The sequence below is a fragment of the Phodopus roborovskii genome, unplaced genomic scaffold (assembly GCF_943737965.1).
Source record: "Phodopus roborovskii unplaced genomic scaffold, PHOROB, whole genome shotgun sequence".
In the NCBI taxonomy this organism is placed as follows: domain Eukaryota; kingdom Metazoa; phylum Chordata; class Mammalia; order Rodentia; family Cricetidae; genus Phodopus; species Phodopus roborovskii.
The window spans coordinates 682,501-704,792 of NW_026126560.1; the positions used below are offsets into that span (position 1 = coordinate 682,501).

The 22,292-nt window shown below is 49.5% G+C and overlaps 1 protein-coding gene across 1 annotated transcript in view; it reads left to right on the plus strand.

The window, feature by feature from the left end:
* The window catches only part of Cngb1 (cyclic nucleotide gated channel subunit beta 1), a 56,870-nt gene extending 35,230 nt beyond the window's left edge, over positions 1 to 21,640 (plus strand). The window contains exons 19-33 of the mRNA XM_051201929.1: positions 3 to 161; positions 1,239 to 1,447; positions 2,310 to 2,360; positions 2,838 to 2,924; positions 3,667 to 3,731; positions 4,581 to 4,703; positions 8,776 to 8,917; positions 9,556 to 9,715; positions 10,772 to 10,869; positions 10,958 to 11,041; positions 13,572 to 13,690; positions 14,157 to 14,303; positions 18,384 to 18,675; positions 18,720 to 18,781; positions 21,325 to 21,640. Coding sequence (XP_051057886.1) covers positions 3 to 161; positions 1,239 to 1,447; positions 2,310 to 2,360; positions 2,838 to 2,924; positions 3,667 to 3,731; positions 4,581 to 4,703; positions 8,776 to 8,917; positions 9,556 to 9,715; positions 10,772 to 10,869; positions 10,958 to 11,041; positions 13,572 to 13,690; positions 14,157 to 14,303; positions 18,384 to 18,675; positions 18,720 to 18,781; positions 21,325 to 21,640 — 2,114 coding nt within the window. The remainder of the gene's footprint in view (positions 1 to 2; positions 162 to 1,238; positions 1,448 to 2,309; positions 2,361 to 2,837; positions 2,925 to 3,666; positions 3,732 to 4,580; positions 4,704 to 8,775; positions 8,918 to 9,555; positions 9,716 to 10,771; positions 10,870 to 10,957; positions 11,042 to 13,571; positions 13,691 to 14,156; positions 14,304 to 18,383; positions 18,676 to 18,719; positions 18,782 to 21,324) is intronic.
* Positions 21,641 to 22,292: the final 652 nt, after the last annotated feature.

Here is a 22,292-nt window from a genome sequence, read left to right on the forward strand (position 1 = left end):
AGCCCCAGCCAAGAAGGCTCCAGAGCCAGCCCCAGCCCAGAAGCCTGCAGAGGCAGAGGCGGAGGCAGAGGAGGAACACTACTGTGACATGCTCTGCTGCAAGTTCAAGCGCAGACCCTGGAAGATGTACCGGTTCCCCCAGAGCATCGACCCTCTGACCAGTGAGTCCCCTTGGAGGGGGTCCCCCACATGCAATATGAGAAGGGAGGCAGCGTCCAATGCCATGGACATCCTTGGTTCACGATTCCTTACACTTTTCAAAAGTGATTCCACATGCTCTTGCCTGATTCTTTAGCACAAGTCCCTGGACTAGGAACATAGGCCACACTCATTTCACAGATGAAGAAGCTGAGGCATAGAGAAGGACCTGAAATTCAGCCAGTTAGACTCCTCACCTTGACCATGGCCAAGTCTTCTTTCTAACCTTGTTGTGTGGGCTCTTTCCTGGAGCCCCTGCTCTGAGCAGGGGCAGGGCGAAGTTCCCCATAGTCTGAAGTGAATTCCTGTGATCTGTTCCACAGTCCTCCAGCCCAGCATCCTCCACCCATGTACCACCCTTCACAGTGCCCCTTGACTTCTCAGCTGGTGACTTCCTGTGACCGTGAAAAGACCAAGGCGGGTGTCAGAGAGGAATTTCTTTAAACTGGGAGTCACTCAAGGGCAGACCCTTAACCCTGCTGTCTACTGGGTTTCTAAGATACCAAGTGATCTCTAGTCTGTCTGTGAATCCACCCACCTGTGTGTCCATCCATCTGTTCATTTCCCATGGGTCATTTACTGCTCTGGATTTCCTAAGACAAAAATTTATTGTCAAAACCTGTTCATGGACTGGTGAGGTAGCTGAGTGAGTAAATATGCCAGCCAGGCTTGACAACCTAAGTTCCATCCCCAGGAACCACATAGTGAAAGGAAAGAACTAACTCCTGAGAGGTGACCACTGACCTTCAAAATGCTCTAAAATACCCTTCTGCCCCCCATAAATGGATGAATGTGATACAAAATTGTAAATATGGAAAGCAGGAGGGGTTTCCACTTAGCTGTCTGTTATCCAGTAATGCCACCATGCCCCCCATCAGAAGACTGATCTTTTAGGGCCCCTCAGAGCCTTCCATGGCCACCTATCCACTCATCCACCTGTCTGCCCATCTGTCTGTTGTTCACCGGATGAAATCCACACGCCTTTCCCAGGTGAGATGCCCTCTCTTGCTGGCCTTCAAGCCCATCCCTGTCCCCCGCAGACCTCATGTACATCTTGTGGCTGTTCTTTGTGGTTCTTGCCTGGAACTGGAGCTGCTGGCTGATCCCTGTGCGATGGGCCTTCCCATACCAGCGGCCAGACAACATCCACCTCTGGCTGCTGATGGATTACCTGTGTGACTTCATCTACCTCCTGGACATGACCGTGTTCCAGATGCGCCTGCAGTTTGTCAAAGGCGGGGACATCATTGTGAGTCACAGGCAGGAGGAGGGGGTGGCCAGGGCAGATCCTCTAGCCAGGGCCTTCAGGGGACTGACCTTAGATGCTGTGACAGGTGACAAAATGGATGAACAAGGAAATCCTGGGAGCAGCTGTTCATTTTTCCCCCTGCCTCTTGCATGTGTTCAGATTATACATATTAGATGCCATTCGATGATGAACTGGTTCCCAGACCATCTGATAGAATTAAAGGAGAAGTGGTCCAGAGAATAGCACCTGCTTCAAATTCTAGCTGAAGCCCTGTCTGAGCGTCAGTGTTCTTATCTGGGAATGGCTGGTGGCAGCTCCCCTATGGTGCAAGTATTGCTGTGAGAACTAGATGTTGCGTGCAGGGTTCACGGAGCTGTGTGCCTCCTGCAAAGGCACTGCTGGTGCCGATCTGCCGTATGGAACAGCCTAAGCTGGCTCTTACTGTGAGGAAACCAAAACCCTAACTGTGGCTCTGTGGTGTGATCCATGCCTGTAATCCCAGCATTCAGGAGGCCGAGGCATGTAGAGCGGAGTTCAAAGCTAGACCAGGCTGTGTAGTGAAATTGTCTTTTTTTTCTTTTTGATTTTTTCAAGACAGGGTTTGTCTGTGTAGCTTTGGCTGTCCTGGAACTTGTTCTGTAGACCAGGCTGGCTTCGAACTTACTTCCTCTGCCTCCCTGAGTGCTGGGATTAAAGGTGTGTGCCACTGCCACCCCAGAAAAACCCTGTCTTAAAAACTTAGGTGCGGGGGGGGGGGTTGGGGGAAGAGATAGGAGAAAGGAAAGGGAGAGGCAGACATCCCAGTTTCCAGTACGGTGAACACTTATTTTCTAAAATTCCACGCTGTGTCTCCTTCTTCCAGACAGACAAAAAGGAGATGCGCAATAACTACCTGAAGTCTCGCCGGTTTAAGGTGTGCACTGGGGTGTGTGTGTGTGTGTGTGTGTGTGTGTGTGTGTGTGTGTGTGTGAGGGGAGTGGGGGGGATGAGATGTTGCTGCTGAGTCTCTGAAGGACTGGGTATTTGGGGGGCATGTGTCATGTAGTTCCCAGCACATAAAGGGGGGCTAGTCCCATCTCCCATGGAGATGCTCACTAAGTTGTAAGCCTTCTGAGACATCCCAGGCTGGGTGACCCTCACAGAACACCTTTCCATGTCTGTGCCTCCACTTCCAGTTAGGCAGCTTAGGGTCCCTTACAATGGTTGGTGACAGCTGCACTGGAGATGGGCACCACGCACTATGAAGCCACACAGGGGTGTGTGGGTGGGAAGCCTTGTGCTGTTCTGAGAATTCTGACCCTTCTCTCTGGCAGATAGGGACATGCCCTTTAGTCCCTCTACCCCCAAGTTTTTGTGCCTTATCCTCTATGGTGCCCCATTGGGATTTCAGATGGACCTGCTCTGCCTGCTGCCCTTGGACTTTTTCTACTTGAAACTTGGAGTGAACCCCCTCCTTCGCCTGCCCCGCTGCTTGAAGGTAGGATTGGCACTGCCACTTGGGCAGGGAAGGTGTTCCCAAGAGAAGACCCTGGGGAGGCCAATGCCTTCAAAACATGCCTTCACAAGAAGCTTGTTATAATTGCCGGTGACTTGGGGACACTCTTGTTCATCTCTGATCCAGAGACTTTCCTAATTCTAGTCCTTCAATTCCATCACTTAAATACTGTTCTTACCATTTTAAGGAAAGGGGCACAGAGAGGCTAAGGAACTTGCCTGGTGTCACACAGCTAGGCAGGAGTGGAGTCTGGATTTGAATGTAGGCAATCTAGCTCTAACTTCATCCTTACAGAGCTTCTCCAAGAAGGGGCTTCTGCTTTATAATGGACTTCATTCAAAAGATGGGGAAATTGGCCCTTGGAAGGCCGGGTGACTTGCCCACGGTAACAGGAGTAAGGCTGTGTCAAGGACAGAATTGAATGGCAGCACCCTCTTGATCCGTACTCAGTGTCGTCCCATTGTTTTTTCTGACACTCACTGGCTGGACCTGGAGTCCTAGGAGGATCTGTGTGATGCAGGGTAGAGATCTGACATGTGAATGTGGTCAGGACTGATGGCTACTCAGAGCACTCTGGATCCCCTATATGGGCTTTTCTAGCCAAAGAATTACTAGCGGGGGGGGGGGGTTGCCTGGTGGCCATCGGGTAGGGTGAGAGGCAACAGCAGTGCACCATGTCCCCAGAAGGCACAGGACCACCCTGACACCTTCCTCTCCCTCCTAGTACATGGCCTTCTTCGAGTTTAATAACCGCTTGGAAGCCATCCTCAGCAAAGCCTACGTTTACAGGTGAGAGTTCCCCATGCACGCATGTGCACATAGGCATGTCAGCGTGTGTATGCTCACACACACACACACACACACACACCATACCCCCTAGCTGCTCTCCCTGCCCCAGGCCTCTTGACCTCCAAAAGCCAGGCCTCTTCTTGGTCAGCCTCTTCTCTGGAAGAATGTTTGGCTTGTTTGTTTCTTTTATAGGATCCAGGAATGTCTTATTTATTCCCCCCTCCCACTGTGACAAGGACACTCACAGGTTGACTCAAGTGACAAGTCAGCTTTTCTGTCAGTCCAGGGAACTGAAGCCCCCCCCCCCAGCTCTAACAGAAGGGACCATCTGTAAGAACACAGTGGGTACAACACAGATGTTAAAGGTAGAGCCCAGGACCAGCTAGGCCACACTCGGGGAGCAAGGCTCCTTGTTCCTGCATCATTTCGTTGTCATTTCTCTGCACACACCTGTCTCCTCCCTGCTCTTCCTCAGGCCATATTTCCCCTTTGACCTCTCAGCTTTCCCAGCATTCATCTGCATAGATTTTTTCTGCCGCAGCTGGGCTGAGTCCAGCCCTGCATTTTAACAAGGCCCCAATCAAGTGCCCTGGGTTCAGTTCCAACCCCCTCTGCAAAGAAAAGCCTGAACTGACTAAGTGGTGTGTCATGCAGTTAACTATTCCTTAGAATTAAAGGAATCCAGCAGAGGAGAGAGGGGAGAGTAAAACTGGGTCTGACTGGGTGACTGGGCAGGGTTATGTGGTTCCAGCAGGTGAGCCTCGGGGAGCTGAGATGTAGTTCTTTCCCTGAAGTGCTGCCCCTGGGGCAAGGTGTCACCTCCCTGGCTGTGTCACTCTCTCTCTTCAGAGTTATCAGGACCACCGCCTACCTGCTGTACAGCTTGCACCTCAACTCCTGTCTTTACTACTGGGCATCGGCCTTCCAGGGTATCGGTTCCACTCACTGGGTTTATGATGGCGTGGGGAACAGGTGAGCCAGGCTTCCCTGGGGCATCACATGGGCCTCTACAGTTACAACCATTGCATTGCCAAGACAACCTTGCTCCTGAGGAGCCACTCATGGCCAAGGTTCCAGGGCCAAGTTCTCCTTTCCCGTCCATCTCCCTAAGAGAAGGTCTCCTGGGAATTGCAAGTGCCAGGAGAGGGTGTGGGCATGAGATGTGCTAAGATCTTCTTAGCATCCCAAGTCCAATAAGGTTGACAAGTATACCACACAGACTTTAGTGTGAGAAAAATTTCAGGGCAGGGGACAAGGGCTCATGGATAAAGATGTTCCCCATAACGTCATTCATCATATAGAAAAAAAAAAGGAAATGCCCCTTGGGACCAATGAGGGGATTGCTGGCAGAAGCGGCACGGTTAAGAACATCTATGTGGTATTGTGTTATTTTACCTCCCCTGTGGGCGACCTACTTTTTCGGATTTTAGCATTTCTAAATTTGAGGTATAAGGATAATCCATGTGTATGTTTAACATGATGTTTATTTTTGTACAAGAGGCTGAATCTGGGTTTAAGGTGCAGATCAGTGGGAGAGATCTTGCTTAACATGCACAGGGCCCTGGGCTCAAACAAAAAGAAAAACAAACCTGAGTTGACTCATCGGTGTGCTATGCAATTACTGCATCTTAGAACTGAAGAAATGTAACAGGAGAGTGTGTTCCCGGTCTTTCTCTTAGAGTCAGCATCAGCAAAGTATTTCATATGGCATTATGCATATATGTATATCTAATACGGTGGATGGCAAACAACATACCTTAGCTGGTTCCCTACTGCCTAAAGCAAGGCTATGCAATTAATGCAATGTTACTATACGACGTGACTCATACACACAACTTGAAATGTTTTAATGGCTACATTATAAACATAAAAGGAGGTGAAATTAATTTTAGTAATGTATTTGATTAATCTCAAAGACAACATTATCCTTTCCACGGGTAATTGCTATGTTAAGCATGAGTGACAGGTGGTTGACTAGACAGTGGAGTGCTAGTGTGCTTCCTCTATACCTTTCAAATCCGGTGTGCATTTCACACCCATAGCACACAATTGTATGTGAATCTCTAGCCTCCGGCTTCTTTGCTTTCTTATGATATACACACATTTTAAGTTCTGGGGATAGAACCCAAGGCCTTCTGGGTGGAAAATAAACTAAGTGTTTTAAAGACAGTCTCTCTAAATTGCCCAGGTTGGCCTTGAATTCACTCTGTAGTCCAAGTTGGTGCTGAACTTTCTATCCTTGTTAGCTTCCGGAGTGCTTGGATGCCACCTAAGAGTCTTGTGACAAGCAGTAACAACAAAACAAAAACAATGAATGTGAGTGTGTGGCTGGCGCCTGGATGCCAGGTCTGTGTGTGCCAGCTGTGAAGGCCAACGTGCCAGGGAAGGGTTCAAACATCCCCAGCCTGGAAGCAGAAGCTAAATTCTGAGAATATATCAGCTGTTCTGGGTAGTTTTCTGTCTCTCCTTCAATTCTCAAAGGAGTCTGGGCGCCAGAATCTGAGAACCCCCTTCTCAGCGGCAAGCTAGACTGGCAGGCCTAAAAGGAGAGATCAGTAGATTTCTGGGACCTTCTTCTCAAGGACCCTGGGGTCTAGCCCTGCTTGCTGACACCTGTTCTTTCCCAGGGGAGAGTCCTCAGGGACCCTGGATACGGGAACAAAACGCAGTAACAGAAAATTCTTCAAGTTCAATAGCACACACACTATCACCACTTCCTGGGAGTCTGCTGTGTGCTGGAGCAGGAACCTTGGAAAACCAGTTCCCACCTATGGTAGTGTTTTGTGCTCTGTCCCAGCTTGCATTGCTGAGCTGGGACCACTCCAGGAGGTACCAATATGTGCCCAGTCTGTGGGAGATATTCCAATTGGAAACGTTTAGGGAAAAGCCAGGACTTTGAGGATGCCACTCTTACACCTTTTGTGGTTCACTACCTAGTTGCATGAACACTCAGCTTCCCCCACAGTTGAGTTAGTTAGATGGCTGATAGGGAAGCAATAGGGGTGTGTGGGGGAGTGTGGGTGTGGGTGCCACTCAGTTCTGCCTAAGTTGCTTCATGCGCCCTCTTGTGACCAGTACTGGTATGGCGTGTGTTGTAATGGCAGATGGGTCTGTTGTCATCAAATGTCCAGGCAACTGATGACATGGAGCCCTGCCTACTATCTCCCAGTTAGTCTGAGGCAGAGTGGGTGCACGCACACAAGCACACGTACACACACGCCTGCCACACTCTAGCTGCCGGGCTCCCTCTCGGCGTAGGTGTGCTTTGGGTGCTTGTTCTCACTAAGTAGGAAGAGTCTGGAAAATGTGGCTAGTCTGCTTTGCTCTCCACAACAGGTGCTGGCAGGCACAGCACCGCGCAGGTCTTGATGGCTGACTTATGGCCTGGTCACTCTTTTAGCAGCTCACTTCATCCTCACAGTTGCCTGGGAACAATGTTCCTCTACTGCGCCCATTTTATGGAGGAGGCCAGCTGCAGGGAGTGAAAGTCAGCCCATGCAAGAAAGTGGCTCTAGGGCAGTGATCCTCAACCTGTGGGTCCTGATCCCTTTAGGGGTCGAACCACCCTTTCACAAGGTTTGCATATCAGATATCCTGCATGTTATTTATGCTGTGATTCATAACTAGCAAAATTATAATTATGACATGTTAACAAAAATAATTTTATGAGGAACTGTGTTAAAGGGTCATAGCAGAAGGAAGGTTGAGAAACACTGCCCTAGGACCTGTGATTTGGCTGCACCCTGCCACCCTCCACCCCCTGACTTCAGGAATGACCCAGACTGTAGTCAGGTATACCAGGCCTGATGCTTTGTGACCATTAGACCATTGCAGGGTACTTCCTGTGCCTTTTTCCAATACAGTAGGACCTCACCACCTGTACTTCCTGTCCCAGGGACCCTGAGCTTGTACCCGTGCTACCTGAGGATGTATGACTGCTTAGAGCAGCAGACCATGCCCTGGGCTCTTGTCAAAGTTCTGGAATGAGACCATGAGTCCTTTCCCTTTGTGAGTCTCAGTTTCCCTATGTGAGGGAAGGACAGGGTTAGGAAAGATACAATGGATGAGTGTGTAGCACATGCCAGACAGGCAGATCTCTGTGAGTGTGACGTCAGCCTGGTCTATATAGCTGGAGCTACATAGTGATACTCTGTCTTAGGAGGGAGGGAGGGGGGGGAGAGAGGGGGAGAGAGGAGAGAGAGAGAGAGCGAGAGAGAGAGAGAGCACAGCTGTACCTCAGCGGTCATGGGACTAGCTCCAGAACCCCTGAGGATTCCAAACTCCAAGTAGATTCAAGTCCCTTATGTGAAATGACATAGTGTTTGCATGTGACCTGCCACACCCTCTCAGAGAACACTCCATCTCTAGAGCCTTCACAATACCTCATACAGTATAGTCACTGTCTGATGGTTGCTGTACTGAATCATTAAGAAATGACAAAAAAGTCAGTACAGACACAATGGTTTTTCAAATCTTGCGTGCGTGCGTGCGTGTGTGCGTGCGTGTGTGTGTGTGTGTGTGTGTGTGTGTGTGTGTTAGTGGGGACTGGATCCAGTTAGACACATTTTTCTGCCAAGTGTTTCCCATTTGCAGCTGGTTGGGTCTGCAGAAGCAAGCCCTTCAGATGTGGGGGCCAGCAGTATCTGCTGTTTTGTTTTCTTTCTTACTTTCTGTGGGGGGGGGGGAAGACTGGAAACTGAGAAACTGAGGGAGCCCAGTCACCAGGGCCAGTCTGTCTTCCTGCCAGCTCTTCCTTGCTGTCTTCTGGAACCTCCTTGGCCCTGATGGCCTCCCCTTTGCTAACTTCGGGGAGGGGTGAGCATGGAGCTGTGGCCAGGTGTCTGCTGGAACCTCAGTTCCATATCTGTTTCAGGGTGACATGTTTTCACATGGCTGGGACAAAGCCTCAGTCACACCTGGTAGCATTTGAGAAGGTGATTTCTTGCATTTGTGGCTATATGGGGTCCCTCTGTGTGTCTGAACCAGGATTGAAAGGTCAACAGTTCCAGTACTGACCGAGGTCCCTCTTCTCATCTCTTACTAGTTACATCCGATGCTACTACTGGGCTGTGAAAACGCTCATCACCATTGGCGGGCTGCCTGACCCCCAGACGCTCTTTGAAATTGTCTTCCAGCTGTTGAATTATTTTACAGGTGTCTTCGCTTTCTCTGTGATGATTGGACAGGTAGGTAACTGGGGTTACACCCACCTGTGACTCCCTCGCCCAAAGCTAGAAACTTCCCTGTGTATTGTGGATTTGGGATGGAGCTCAGGGAAGACTCAGGCTGAGCCAGGAGCCCATGGCATTTGGAACAGGAGGATGTCTGTGTCTCTGTGTCCCAGGACTGCCTGAGGTCTATCTGTTTGAATGTTAGTCCCTTGGGAGCATGGCAAGCCAGGTGGCTACATGGCTTTTTTAAAGGCTGGGGACTTGGGCCTTGCCCTGTAAGAAAACCATTTAGAGTTTCTGATGTGATGGGTAACTTGTGTTCTAGTCAGGATATGAGGCAACAAATTGAATCTTCAAAGCAAACTTGGAAGGGCCCCACTCTGAGAAACAATATGCCAGGTTCAGCGTTCCTCCCTGGGGAGAGTGCCTGTACACCAGAATCAGCCTGTCCCAATGGGACACCCCACCCCAGCATTGTGGTGGGGACCTGAGATGGCCACAGACGTCTGCAGCCTTGCTTCCTGCTCCCAGTGTCCATGCTTTATGTGTGGCCACAAGCTTAGGTGCCCGATGTGTGTACTGCTACATAACCAAACCTGTGTCCCACCCAGCTTGGGCCCAGTACTTCCTTGACCTCCCCTCACTTGCTCTAGATGAGAGATGTGGTGGGAGCCGCCACAGCAGGGCAGACCTACTACCGCAGCTGCATGGACAGTACAGTGAAGTACATGAACTTCTACAAGATCCCCAGGTCTGTGCAGAACCGTGTCAAGACCTGGTATGAGTACACCTGGCATTCACAAGGCATGCTGGGTAAGACTGGCCAAGCCCCCATACCCCCTACCTCCCCCAACCAACTTTCACATGATTCCCAGATTGGCCAACTCTTCCCTTGTCCTTTGTGACCTGAGGGGGTCTCTCTTGGTTGCACCCTTGGCATTGCTATTAGAGGGACCTCTCCAGGCCAGTGGAGACCCTGAAACACCTAAAGAGCTTGTTCTCTGGACAGCCACTTTCCTCTTGCTTCATCTGCCTTAAGATGCAGCTCCATCCAAGGTGGAAGCAATTGCGACCAAGGATGCAGCCAGGCATGGCAGCTCAGACCTAGGATCCCAGCACTTAGGAGGGCTGCTTTAAGTTTGAGTCACCAGTAGACTACATAGCTAGACCTTGTGTCCAAATGAATAAAGTGGAGGTGGACCAGTCAGATAGCTCAGCTGGTGGAGAGGCTTGCTGCCAAGTGTGATGGCTCAAGCTTGTTACCTAAATGGTAGGAGAGAACTGACTTCCACAAGTTGTCCTCTGACCTCTATGTATGTAATATGGTGCATGTGTGTATGCACACGTGCGCATGCACACGTGCGCACACACACACACACACACACACACACACACACGATGTTAAAAAAAAATCAAAGTGGTGGTGGCAGGTGCTACAGAATAGAGATCACTGATACAAAAGCTGGGTAGAGGCATCAAAGTCAGGCGTCCTGGAGGAAGTGCCATTAGTCCTTAGTTTTTTTGTTTGTTTTGTTTTTTGTTTTTTTGAGACAGGGTATCTCTGTATTGTTTTGGAGACTGTCCTGAAGTATCCCTGTAGACCAGGCTCTCCTCGAATTCACAGAGATCTGCGTGCCTCTGCCTCCCAAGTGCTGGGATTAAAGGCCTGCACCACCAATGGCCTGGCTTAGTTTTTAGTTTTGAAGGATGAGTAGGAGTTTGGAATGGTGGGGGAACTCTCAGACTCTGGAGAGGCTCCCTGTGGCTGGGGAAGCTGAGCTGGCTGAGCAGGGCCTCGTGTGTTTGCAAGGCTGTGGTATGGGGGCAGGCCTGTCCTGAACTCTGACCCCTGCTGGGTCTCCTTCCCAGATGAGTCAGAGCTGATGGTGCAGCTTCCAGACAAGATGAGACTGGACCTGGCCATCGATGTAAACTACGATATCGTCAGCAAAGTGGCGCTCTTCCAGGTACCCTCACAAGTGTCCTCCCACTAGGGGATCTGGGACAAAACCCCCTGCCTTCTTCTAAGAGACTCCTCCCCCTTGGTCTGGGCAGGGCTGTGACCGGCAGATGATCTTCGACATGCTCAAGCGCCTTCGCTCAGTTGTCTACCTGCCCAATGACTATGTGTGCAAGAAGGTGAGCAGTGCGCAGTGGGGGGTGGGGTGAGGAGGGAGGTGAGCAGTGCGCAGTGGGGGTGGGGTGGGGAGGGACCACACCTGCAGGGCCTGTGAGGGGTCTGCTCCCCAGCACAGCAGACCCACTACAGAGGAGGTAGAGTGTACCTGTAGCCAGAGCAGGGACAGCCTGCTGCGGAGGGTGCCCTGGGCTCTGTCAAGTGCTTCCAAAGCTCCCTTCACACAGAGGAGGCTGCAAAATTGCCAAGCTGGTCTTGGCCTTCCCATCAGGAAAGTGGGTAGTTTACAACCCCTGAGGTGTTTTATGAATTTATTTAAGGTGAATTAGTCCTTAACCTTTAAAATCTGGAAGATTTCACACGAAAATTCAAATGTTTGGATGAAACAGAATTTTGGCTAGCTCTTCCCACAATAGCAAGAGAGCAGGGGTTGTCCCTAAAGGGGACAGGTGATGCCCTGTCTGATGCCATGGGCCCCATCACTCTGTTCCACCCCACACCAGGTTGCCTTTGTTGCTTTGAGTCACCTAGGAAACACATACGTTAGAATCTGGTCCTTGGCAGTATAAAGCCCTTTGTGTTCCTGTCAAGGAGTCCAAGATGGCAGCAAGGTCACCAGGGGCAGCAAGTCTCAGGTCTTTTGTACGGAGATATTAATAAGTCTGGGTGAGTGTGTGGGGTGAAATCAGTGTAAGACTTGGGAGCCTCCAGCCTCTCTTAAAAATTATTATTTATTATTTTTGAGACAGGTCTTTCTCTATAACCCTGGCAGTTCGGGAACTTACTATGTAGATCAGACTGGTCTTGAACTCACAGAAATCCTCTTTCCTCTGTCTCCTGAGTGTTGGGATTAAAGACATGTGTTGCCATGTCTGGCTTAAAAAAAAAAAAAGTCTTTTTAAGGATTTTATTTTTACTTATTTATATGGACCCCTGGAAGAGCAGTAAGTGTTCCTACCTCCTAAGCTCTGTCTCTCTAACCCCTCCTTTAAAATTACGTAATTGATTGGGGTATGAGTAAAAAGTCAGAGGACCACTTGAGGGATTTGGTTCTCTCTTTCCACCATGTGGGTTCTGGGGATCAAACTGCTCATCAAAATTGACAGCTATCCCTGGCCAAATGTGGCTCAGAGAGTTGCAGGTTGGACACATCTGCTGGGCAGTATACTATGCAGCAGCGAAGTTTCTGGAAATGAATGGCTGAGCCAAGGGAAGAGAATGAAATTCAGAAGGTTGAGCATTTAAAGCTGCTGCCTTAGGGGCAGGGGGATGTTTGGGACCCATAGAGGGCTTTGCAAGGTATGGGAGCCACTCCCTAGCGGAGCAGTGTCTCTCTGAGTCCTGATCTTATGGGTGAAGTATAGATAATCGATAGTGCCTCTTCCATCAGGTGGCTGGGAAGACTGAATAAGGTTTGCCTGTGGCACCAATTGCTGACAATGTTTTCCATGTGATTTTAGAGTTTGTGGCAGGTGAAAGATAACCTGGGTGTTGGGAAGCAAGTGTGCTCTCTGCTGTTGGCTCCTTTGGGACTCTCTAAGACACTGGGACTTGAACCCCCACATTTTGATCCCTTGTAAGACTGAAAAGAGAAGGCAACAGCAGATCGTGACTGTGGGTGACATGTAGGAACATTTGTAGAGTAAATTAAATTGTAAAGGAGTTTCCGCCACCCCTTTTAATCATGACAGGTGTAATTGACAGGTGGCCATCAAGGCAGGATCTGGGAGGGCACGCGGATTGGAAGATGGGTGGCAAATTACTGTTTTTGATTAAAGCCAGAGCAAGCGATCCATTCATCCATTCCATTAGTTATTCATTTGTTCCCTTATTCATTCATTCCTCTGGTTTAAGTTAGAATTCAGGCTACTGTGTTCTAGGGCCAGCAGTCCAAAGTGAATGGCCATTTTCTCAGGTAGCAAGATGTTCATCTTCTCTTTGGCTCTCTTCTCCTTTACATTGTTTTCTGTAAGAATGCCAGTCGGACTGGATGAGAGCCAACATGCTCAAGTAGACCATCTTAATTGAATTACACATGCATCAACCTTATTGCCAAATAAGGGCCTATTGGGAGGTTCTGGGGATTAGGATTTCAGCAGACAGAGCCCAGGTCTGGGGACAGAGATTAACCACATCGGCCGTGCGCCCAGGAGTCAGGCTGTCTGGATTCAGATCCCAGCCTTGACTCGAACTTGCATTACAATCTTGGTAGGGCATAATCCTACCATAGCAGGTTCACTGGTGTGAAGCATGCCCACTAGCATCAGCTTGGAAGATGCACCGGGGCCTCTGGGCCTCCTGACCATTACTGTCATTCCTATCTCAACTGGCCGAGCTCCTAGGGCACTGGCCACAGGTTCTCTCTGGGATGGACCACGGGAAGCTGAAGAATAGACTAGCACCATACCCAACATTCAAAAGAAAAGACGGGCCAAGAGTGAATCACCCCCTCCCACCACACGATCTGATGGTGCAGGTCTGGGGCAGCCTCAGTGGCTATGGGGTGTGGGACTCAGCCCTTTTCTATTCCAGGGGGAGATTGGCCGAGAGATGTATATCATCCAGGCGGGGCAGGTTCAAGTACTGGGTGGCCCAGATGGGAAGGCCGTTCTGGTGACACTCAAAGCCGGATCAGTGTTTGGAGAGATAAGGTCAGTAGTGGTGGGGGGAGGGGGGTCCACGCACCCTAACAAGGGCAGGGGGTTAGGATCAGGGGAAATTACAGTGAGTACCAAACTGGCCCCTGCCAGCTTGTGTAGGGTGGGTGCCACCATGGCGTACCATGAAGCGGGTAGGGAAATGCAGAGTTGAGTTGGGTGGCATACACCTATAGTCCCAGTTACTAGGGAGGCTGATAGTGAATCAGCCTGAAAGAAATAAAGAAAATTCTATTTCAAAACCTAAACAATGCCAAATGTGATGGCCCATTGAGGAGACAGAGGCAGGAGGATCTCTGAGTGTTCAAGGCCAGCTGGCCTATATAGGGAATCCTAGGACAGCCAGGGCTACATAGTGAGATCCTGTCTCAAAGCAAAACAACATCAACAAAAATCTAAGGTAATCTCTCTAAAGCCACAGCCTCCAAATGTTCTCATTTCCCTCCCTTTTCGACTCCAGCTTGCTGGCTGTTGGGGGTGGGAACCGGCGCACAGCCAACGTGGTGGCCCATGGGTTCACCAACCTCTTCATTCTGGACAAGAAGGACTTGAATGAAATCTTGGTGCATTATCCTGAATCTCAGAAGTTACTCCGGAAGAAGGCCAGGTACAGAACCTCTTTCTTTTTCTTGTCTGGCTTTGAGTGATGCTTGGGAGGAGCGTGTCCTCTCCTATGACTGTAATACCACAGTGAACATCAGAGAATTTGCTGCAGACACCATACTGTTCTCTCACCTCTAATCCACGCTGAGATTTGTCTGGAAGCTTTCTTCTCCTTCCTGCACCAAGTCAAAGGTCCTGTCCTGCATTAATGTGCTGAATCCCCTGTCTCCTCTGACCTGGGACAGCTCTTTGTGGTGTCTATCTCTAATGGCTTTGACCTCTTTGCAGCCATTGGGCTGGCTAGGTTTTGGAATGCCCCTTGGTTTAGGTGTGTCTGTTGCTTTCTGATGATGGCTTTTTTGGCTCTGCATCTGGTACAGAAATGATCATGGTGAATATGCCCTTCAAGGCAGCATATAGGCGAAAAGGTCTGGGTTCTTCCCAGGCGATGAGTTCACCTCAACCACACTGACACAGCTTCTGGACTGCAAAGTTACTCTTTCTTTGTACTTGACAAGCGGTTAGTGAGGACATCTTTGGGACTGCATAGATGTCCCTGTTCCCCTAGAATGCACCTGCCACTTGGTGGACACTGATCTGCCCATGGCTTTTTGCTCTTCACTCCTCAGTGGTCTGTCTGTGCCATCACTGTCCAATCTCTTCCTGCCTCCCACTCTTGGGCTCACACTCTACTATGGAAGACCCTCCCCGTGCTTGTTTATTACATGAGCACCATGCTTGTTTATTTATTACATGAGCAGGTGTTACTTTTGATGTCCCACTATAATTCAACATTTCCTTGTGTCTATGGGGAACAAACAGGTGCAGCAAGACAGGCTGGCCAACCTTGGGCTCCCACACCAACTCCCCCTGCCCAGAAATGGCAATTTCTTCAAGTAACCAAATTCCTTCTAGTGAGAAACATTTGGAAGAGTTTTGTGGGGCACAGGGGATGGGAATAAAGCCTGAGACCTTAATCCATGCTAGACATGTGTGCTTTACCACCGAGATATCTAGCTGTAGCTCACCAATGGATTTTAGAAAGCAAAATCTAATGTGTGTCCATGCCTATAATCCCAGAGGCGAAGGCAAGAGGATTGCTGCAAGTTCAAGACCAATCAGGTCTGTGCTTCAAGTTCCATGCCAGCCACAGCTATATTGTGAAACCATTTCTCAAAACAGTGAAGTAAAAATAGAATTGAAAGATCTGAACCTGAAGGGTACTCAGTGCTATGGGTGCTACCAGGCCCCCTCGTGAAAGGAGCTAAGGGAGACAGCCCCATGCCTGTGTACATCAGTGTGAATATTTCCATATATGTATGCAATACACGTCTACATTGATTTTTCTATAGATGAATTGGGGGATCTATAAAACAATTTCTGATCATCCCTTCAGTTTGTTCTAGTCTCCCTTTCGATGCTTCTAACCTCCTTCCTGACACTGAGACTTTTGACTGCCTTTTATCTGTGTTGTATTTATTCATTTGTTCACTCCTATGATATAATGTTTCAGCATGTTTAACCCACCCACTGTGCAAAAACAACCCTTCCAAATAGAGTTCAGTGTTCGACAAAGTTATTTTTGTTTTTGGCTCAAGTATCTATGGTAGAAGTATTGTGTTTGAAGTTATTTGGGTCAAGGGCTGGAGAGTGGCTCAGCAATAAAGGCCTTGGAACGCAGAGACTCAAAGGCCTCTCCAGTGCTGGAATTAGATGCATGTAACACCATGCCTTTTGAACTTCCTGCCTCAGCTTCCTGAGTGCCATGATCACAGGCGTGTGCTGCTGTGACTGGCAGAACTATTGTTTTGAGAACATAAAATATTGATAGGACTCCCAAAGTACAAAGCTGTACGCTCAGGAAAGTATCGCAAGGTCTTAGCTTGTCACCTGCCCCTATAAAGAGCTAAATGTGTTAGGTTTGTTTGGGGAATATTTTTCTTTCTTTCATTCTTTAGTACCCAGAGCCTTGTGCATACTGGACAGATGCTCTATCACTGAGCTTAACCTCCAGCCCTTAAGTTTATTATGCTTGATTTAGTTTTGGGGCTGATCTTGCTGGATTGGCCAGACTGTTATTCCGTGGTCCAGATGAGTGCTGTGTTCTTCATCTGCCCTCCTTAGCCTCCTACGTAGCAGGGCTCACAGATCCGTGCCCTCTAGTCTGGCTAACCTCATTGGTTCCCACTTTTCCCTCCCTGTTTTCAGTTTTCTTATTTCTCTTTATGTGAATGGTAGCATATTGTTGCATCATCTTCAGGCTCAGAGCACCTTCCTTCCCCTAGAGTGAGCACCCACGTGGGGCAGCACCAATGTTTTGCAGCTGTGAATAGCAGTGCAGCTGCATGTGCATGTGTGCTTGTGTTTTGTATTGGGAGATGGCTTATTTTACTTTGAGAAAAGCAGAGTTTTGCTTTCTAGTCCTTCAGATGAGGTTTCAAGTTGAGTGACTAAGGAAGCACCGTATGGTATAGAAGTCCACAGGCACCCAAGGGAGTCAGGGAGTTAAAGATTCACAAAGAGGCTCTTGGTAAAAGGTTTGCTGTTTCCTTTCCAACAGAAAGGGGCTGCTGCAGATGGGCATGGTCAGAGCAGCAGTGTGGCCCAGATTCTAACAGCAGACTCTTGACTCACAGACTCGCACAGGGTGGCCATAGCCGAGGTTGCCTAGTGTGCACTCTAGCTGGTGTCAAACATTGTGCCACTCTGTTCCTGAGAAGATCAACTCAAAAGGAGGAAAAGCTTGTTTTGGCTCTTGGTTTCAAAGGTTTCAGTCCATGCTTGCCACCTGTGGTGAGGAAGGACCTTGTGGTGGGAGAGAGGGGCATAATACTCTTCAATACTTGTTTGTTAATTTTTTTTTTTTAACGTATATTTGTCTCTAGTCCCTGCTCTCCTGCCTTATGCCCTTTCCAAGCAAAGGCCTGGAACACAGAGAATCCCATTCATATGGACACATCTGTCTGTCTGCACTGACTCAAAGCAGAGCAGCTGCCAGCAGCTGTCCCCTCCACTGCTCTTTGTCACTTCAGCACCAAACTGAACCTTCCTGCGGCCTGTCATGCATGAATTATGGACTTGCATAACATGGGTGACAGTGCCCAGGCTGCTCAGGAGCCTGCTTCCAAGGCTTCTGATAGATGATCGTGCTTGTGTCTCCCGGGGAAACCCAGGGAGAAATGCAAATCTCAGTCAATTAATATCACCACATGCAATTCAAGCCTGTTTGCTCTGATTAGCTAAGCATCCAGCAGCGGCCTCATTAAAATAAATAAACAAACAAACAAACAAACAAAAAACCAAAAAACAAACAAGTTGCACTGGAACCTAATGAATGAATTTGCCAATTAGCAGTCTCATCCACTAGATTGCATGCAAAATGCATTTGTTCTTGAATCAAGCTGTTTATCACATATTTATAGCTTGAAAAATTCCTAGTAAAAGGCACAGGCTCTGCTTGATGGGAAATTCTATCCTTATTCAAAGAAACAGGGTGCTGGGTCACACCTGATCACGAGTCTGGTTCTGCCACCACCACTTCCTGCCCCTATTCTGAGCCCGGTTTCCTCAGTTTCCAGGGACACAATAATCCCTGTCTTTCCCAGATAAAGCGGAGACCGGGCCAGCATGACTTTTATAATAACCCCCTTCATGAGAACTAGCCAGGGTCCCAGGAACTAGATCATTAACGATTTCCCAACAGGCCCTGCCTCTAAGACTCCATGCTGCCTCCCTCCCAATATCATCACGACTCTTGGAGATACCCTCAAACCACACCTGAACTAAAGCTGTGTCCTTCAGTCTGTCCAGTGTGACCTCATGCAAGTCAATCAACCTCTCTGAGCCTCAATGTTCTTATCCTTAGGGCACAGACAATAAGCCCCATCTCATTATGGCAGTTCTTTTTTTTTTTTTCCCCTTCATTATGCCCCAGCATAGCACACTGAAATCATCAGCCAAAGGCAGCACCAACGTTACTTCCACCACCCCACGTAGGGACAGCTCAGAGGGTTCTACAGGCAGGCCCAGGGGCAGGCTTCTCCCCACAGCGCTTTGGATAGAAGTGGGTGTGGTTCTCTTTCAGGCGCATGCTGAGAAACAACAACAAACCCAAGGAGCCAAAGAGTGTGCTCATCCTGCCCCCACGTGCTGGCACCCCGAAGCTCTTCAATGCGGCCCTCGCCGCTGCAGGAAAAATGGGCGGCAGGGGGGCCAAGGGTGGCAAGCTCGCCCACCTGAGAGCCAGGCTCAAGGAACTGGCTGCCCTGGAGGCGGCAGCGCGACAGCAGCAGCTGCTGGAACAGGTAACATGGTTGGGATCTGGTTCTTCGCCTTTAGCAGGTTTGTTTAAGGAAGAAGGTCGGGGACCTCCAAAAGTTGATCACACCTCCAGTGTTGGGACTTTCTGTCTCCTTTGCAGCAGCAGGCCTTGTCTGGTTCAAGTGACAGAAGCAGGTTCAGCCAGATTGAGAACCCTCGATCGTAGGCGTAGCTCACGTGGGTGAGATGCTGATGCAGGATTGCTAACGAATTCTAGGCCAGCCTGGGCTACTACTTTCAAGGCAGCCTGAGCCACATCCCGAGACCTTGTCTCAAACAACCTCTAAGTATGACATTATGTTGACAGAATAGGAAGGCGAGAGGGCTTAATAGTTGTCTCTTCAAGTATGGCTGGACCTCAAGTTGCAGGACTAGTCTTCCCATCTGTAATCTCTCTCATCTGATGGCTCCACATCCTGTCACGTGGCAACCCTAACAGGAAGGGCATCTTACCCCCTAGAGCAAAGCCAAAGTCCCCAGGACTCGTCATCAGCCAGTGCTGGGCCAGTTCCTGAGCCGTTGCCAATGGGGCCAGGGCAGGGTGTCCCACACCTGCCCACTCACTCCTGCACTGGAAGTCAAGAGATAGTTCTCTGGGGAAGGCTTCGGTGCTGGCAGGAGGAGTGGGTATAGGCTGGGAATGCTGGCTGTGATATTCCATTTAATATAGTGTCTGTGACCATTTAAATGATTTGGAAGGGGAAAAAAATCCCATAGCTATGCACAGTGGCGTTGACTTCCACCCCTGTAATCTAAAGGGATATTGAAATTAGTTCCTGGGCCCTTTTTTCTGTGACTGAAGCCGAGAAGAGCTATTAGAATAATGGTAGTAATTTTACCTGCTCATAATGGTCTGGAAGTGGACAGTAGCAGTCTGTGTGGACAACAGAGAAGGCCAGTGAATGCAGCCCCAGTCCAGTGGTGTGAGTCAGGGCACACATTCAGGGTTCATTTGTCAGCAGAAGTTGGGCGAGTGACATCAAGGCCCCATGGGATTCCAGGACATTTCCCATACACAGCCCCAGACAGAGGGGAAATGTGATTGCTGTGATGGTCAAGGCTGAGTCTGCATGTTGGGGCTTTTGTGCTGGCTGCTGTCTTGAGGTCAAGTGGACGTGAGCCCAAAGACACTCAGAGCAGCTAAAGGCTTCAGCTAAGACGGGTGTCCATTCCTGTTGTGAGACTGTTCTAATAAGTGTCTGTGAGGTCTAGAAAGCCAGAGCAAATGCAGTGAATGGGCTCTTTACTAAACAAGTCCAGAGGCCCTGCCACTGCCACTCTGGGAAGGAACCCTGCACTCCAGAAGACACAGAAGACTCATGGTAGCCACACAGGACCGCAGAGCTGAAGCGGTAGTTCCCTTTTCAAAGTGTTTGAACATGGCATAGCATGTCATCAGCCTTCCCATGATCCTCCCATTCCTGTTTGTTTCTCTTGGCTTCAGAAGTTGCATCTGAACACCCTGCCCAGGGTGGGAATGTCTTGAGAGTTTGGGGTGCACATGTAGGGTAGAACAAGTGTAGGAAGACGTGCAGAGGCATGGAAGAAGAAGCAAGTCTCAGAGCTGCTTTGGAGTCTAGAAGCATCCCGATGCCCCCTTTCTTTAACACCTGTGACTTGTGCAAACTTCTGGGGTCTCTGCTCCACACAATCACAGCAGCTGCGGCAGCTGAGGATCTTCTTGGATTGTTTCTTCTCCCATTGCCTTCCTTATAGAACTAGGGTGAGGTGAGAACCCAGGGATGTTTTTAATGCCTCCCCCCATTACTTATTGATATCTAACAATACCCATGGAGAATCACAAGTTAGGGGTTGCAGCTGCCCACCGAGTTCGTGTTCACAGGGTCACTTCATCCTAATTTTTTTTTCTGTTATCCCATTCCATTTTCCCTGTAAGGGCTTCAACTTTTGGAACCCTCTAGAAAAATGGCCAGGCCACAGGTACTCCTGCCCACTCAGCTTTACCTATGTGCTCCAAGTTTTTCTCACCCACCCCAGAACCATCCATTACTAATAAGAAGTGTGGGTATGCAGCCAGGTGGTGCTGGCACACGCCTTTAATCCCAGCACTCAGGAGGCAGAGGCAGGGACATCTCTGAGTTGGAGGCCAGGCTGGTCTACAGAGTGAGGTCCAGGACACCAGGGCCACACAGGCAAACCTTGTCTTGAAAAACCGGAAGAGGAGGAGGAGTGGGTGTCAGGATGGCTCAGCTTTTGAAGAGGCCAGTCTTCAAGGTTATCAGCTCCCCAGATAAGGTGGGGGATGGATCTGTAACACAGGCTTCCAGCCCACATTAGTCTAAATTGTCCCTAAGAGCTGGGCATGGTAGCCCACACCTGCAGTTTCAGCATCCACTGGATAGGCTCAGGAAGAAGGACCCTGAGTTTGAGGCCAACTTGTGCTCCACACCAAATTTAAGGCCAGCCCAGGTTACATATGGAGACATTGCCTCAAAGTTAAACAAATCACCAAAACTTACCCACAAAACATGGCTGGCCTCTCAAGCTCACACTTCAAACTGCCCATGCTATATTGTTTCTTCTACACTACCCTGATGCTGCTCTGCCAGGCCCCTAGCTTTCACCTCCTGTATGCCACTGCCTCCTGGAAGGCCCAGAAAATGGGGCAAGTTGGCTTGCAAGATCTCTTTATGCCGCCTTGGAGGAGAATGCTTCACCTCACCTGCATACTCTCTGGGTTTTAGGCCAAGAGCTCACAGGAAGCTGGGGGGAGAGGAGGGCTCTGGAGCCACGGACCAACCTGTGGACCAAACTGCGCCCCAGGAACCCCAGGAACCCCAGAAGCCCCAGGAGACCCCGAAGTCCCAGGAGCCCTCGGGGCCCCCTGTCCCGAGCTCTCCACCGCCAGCATCAGCCCTGGGGAAGCCCGAGGATGGCACTGAGGAGGCGGCAGCTGGGCCCTCAGAGCCCTCAGTAAGGATCCGTGTGAGCCCAGACCCAGATCCAGAGGAGCAGACGCTGTCAGTGGAGATACTGGAGAAGAAGGAGGAAGCGGAGTGAGGCGTATGCAGGCCCCATGATCCCGATAATCCATGATCCCCATCCTCGGGTGGGTGCTGGGCGGTGGAACCGCTTACCTGGATAAGCTTCCTAGCCCAAGAACACCTCCTCACAGGTTGGGTTTTTTTTTTTTTTTTTTTTTTTTTTGTTGGGTTTTTTGATTTTTATTTTATTTTATTTTATTTTTTTTTTTGTGGAAACCCTCAAATTTCATCAAATGGTAGTTGTGTTCTTGAGCACCTGCCTTCCATGGAGCACCCTGCCCCCTCCCAGTTGCTATTTGCAAGAAGAAAACCACCTTGCACGTTTAAAAAGTTTTTAGGAGGGAATCTACTAGAAAACTCGAGGGTTGGTGATATGACAGTATCCCCACTAGAACCCACCCTTGGTTTAAGTGGAAGGGAAGAGCCGCAGTGGGAGCACACGCCTGTGGCGAAGCTGAGGCAGGAGGAACCTTGGTTCAAGGTCAGCCAGTGTGGCACAGTGAGAATCGGCCTCAAAACAAACCAATAGCAAAACGGCTTGGGAGTTCCCAAGTTCGTGTGAACATCTCTAGATCCCAGGGCAGTAAACACAGTAGTCTCATTAGTGGCAGAGCCTGTGACTGGGCACTCGTACACTGCAGTTAATGGTGATTGGTATTGCTATCTTA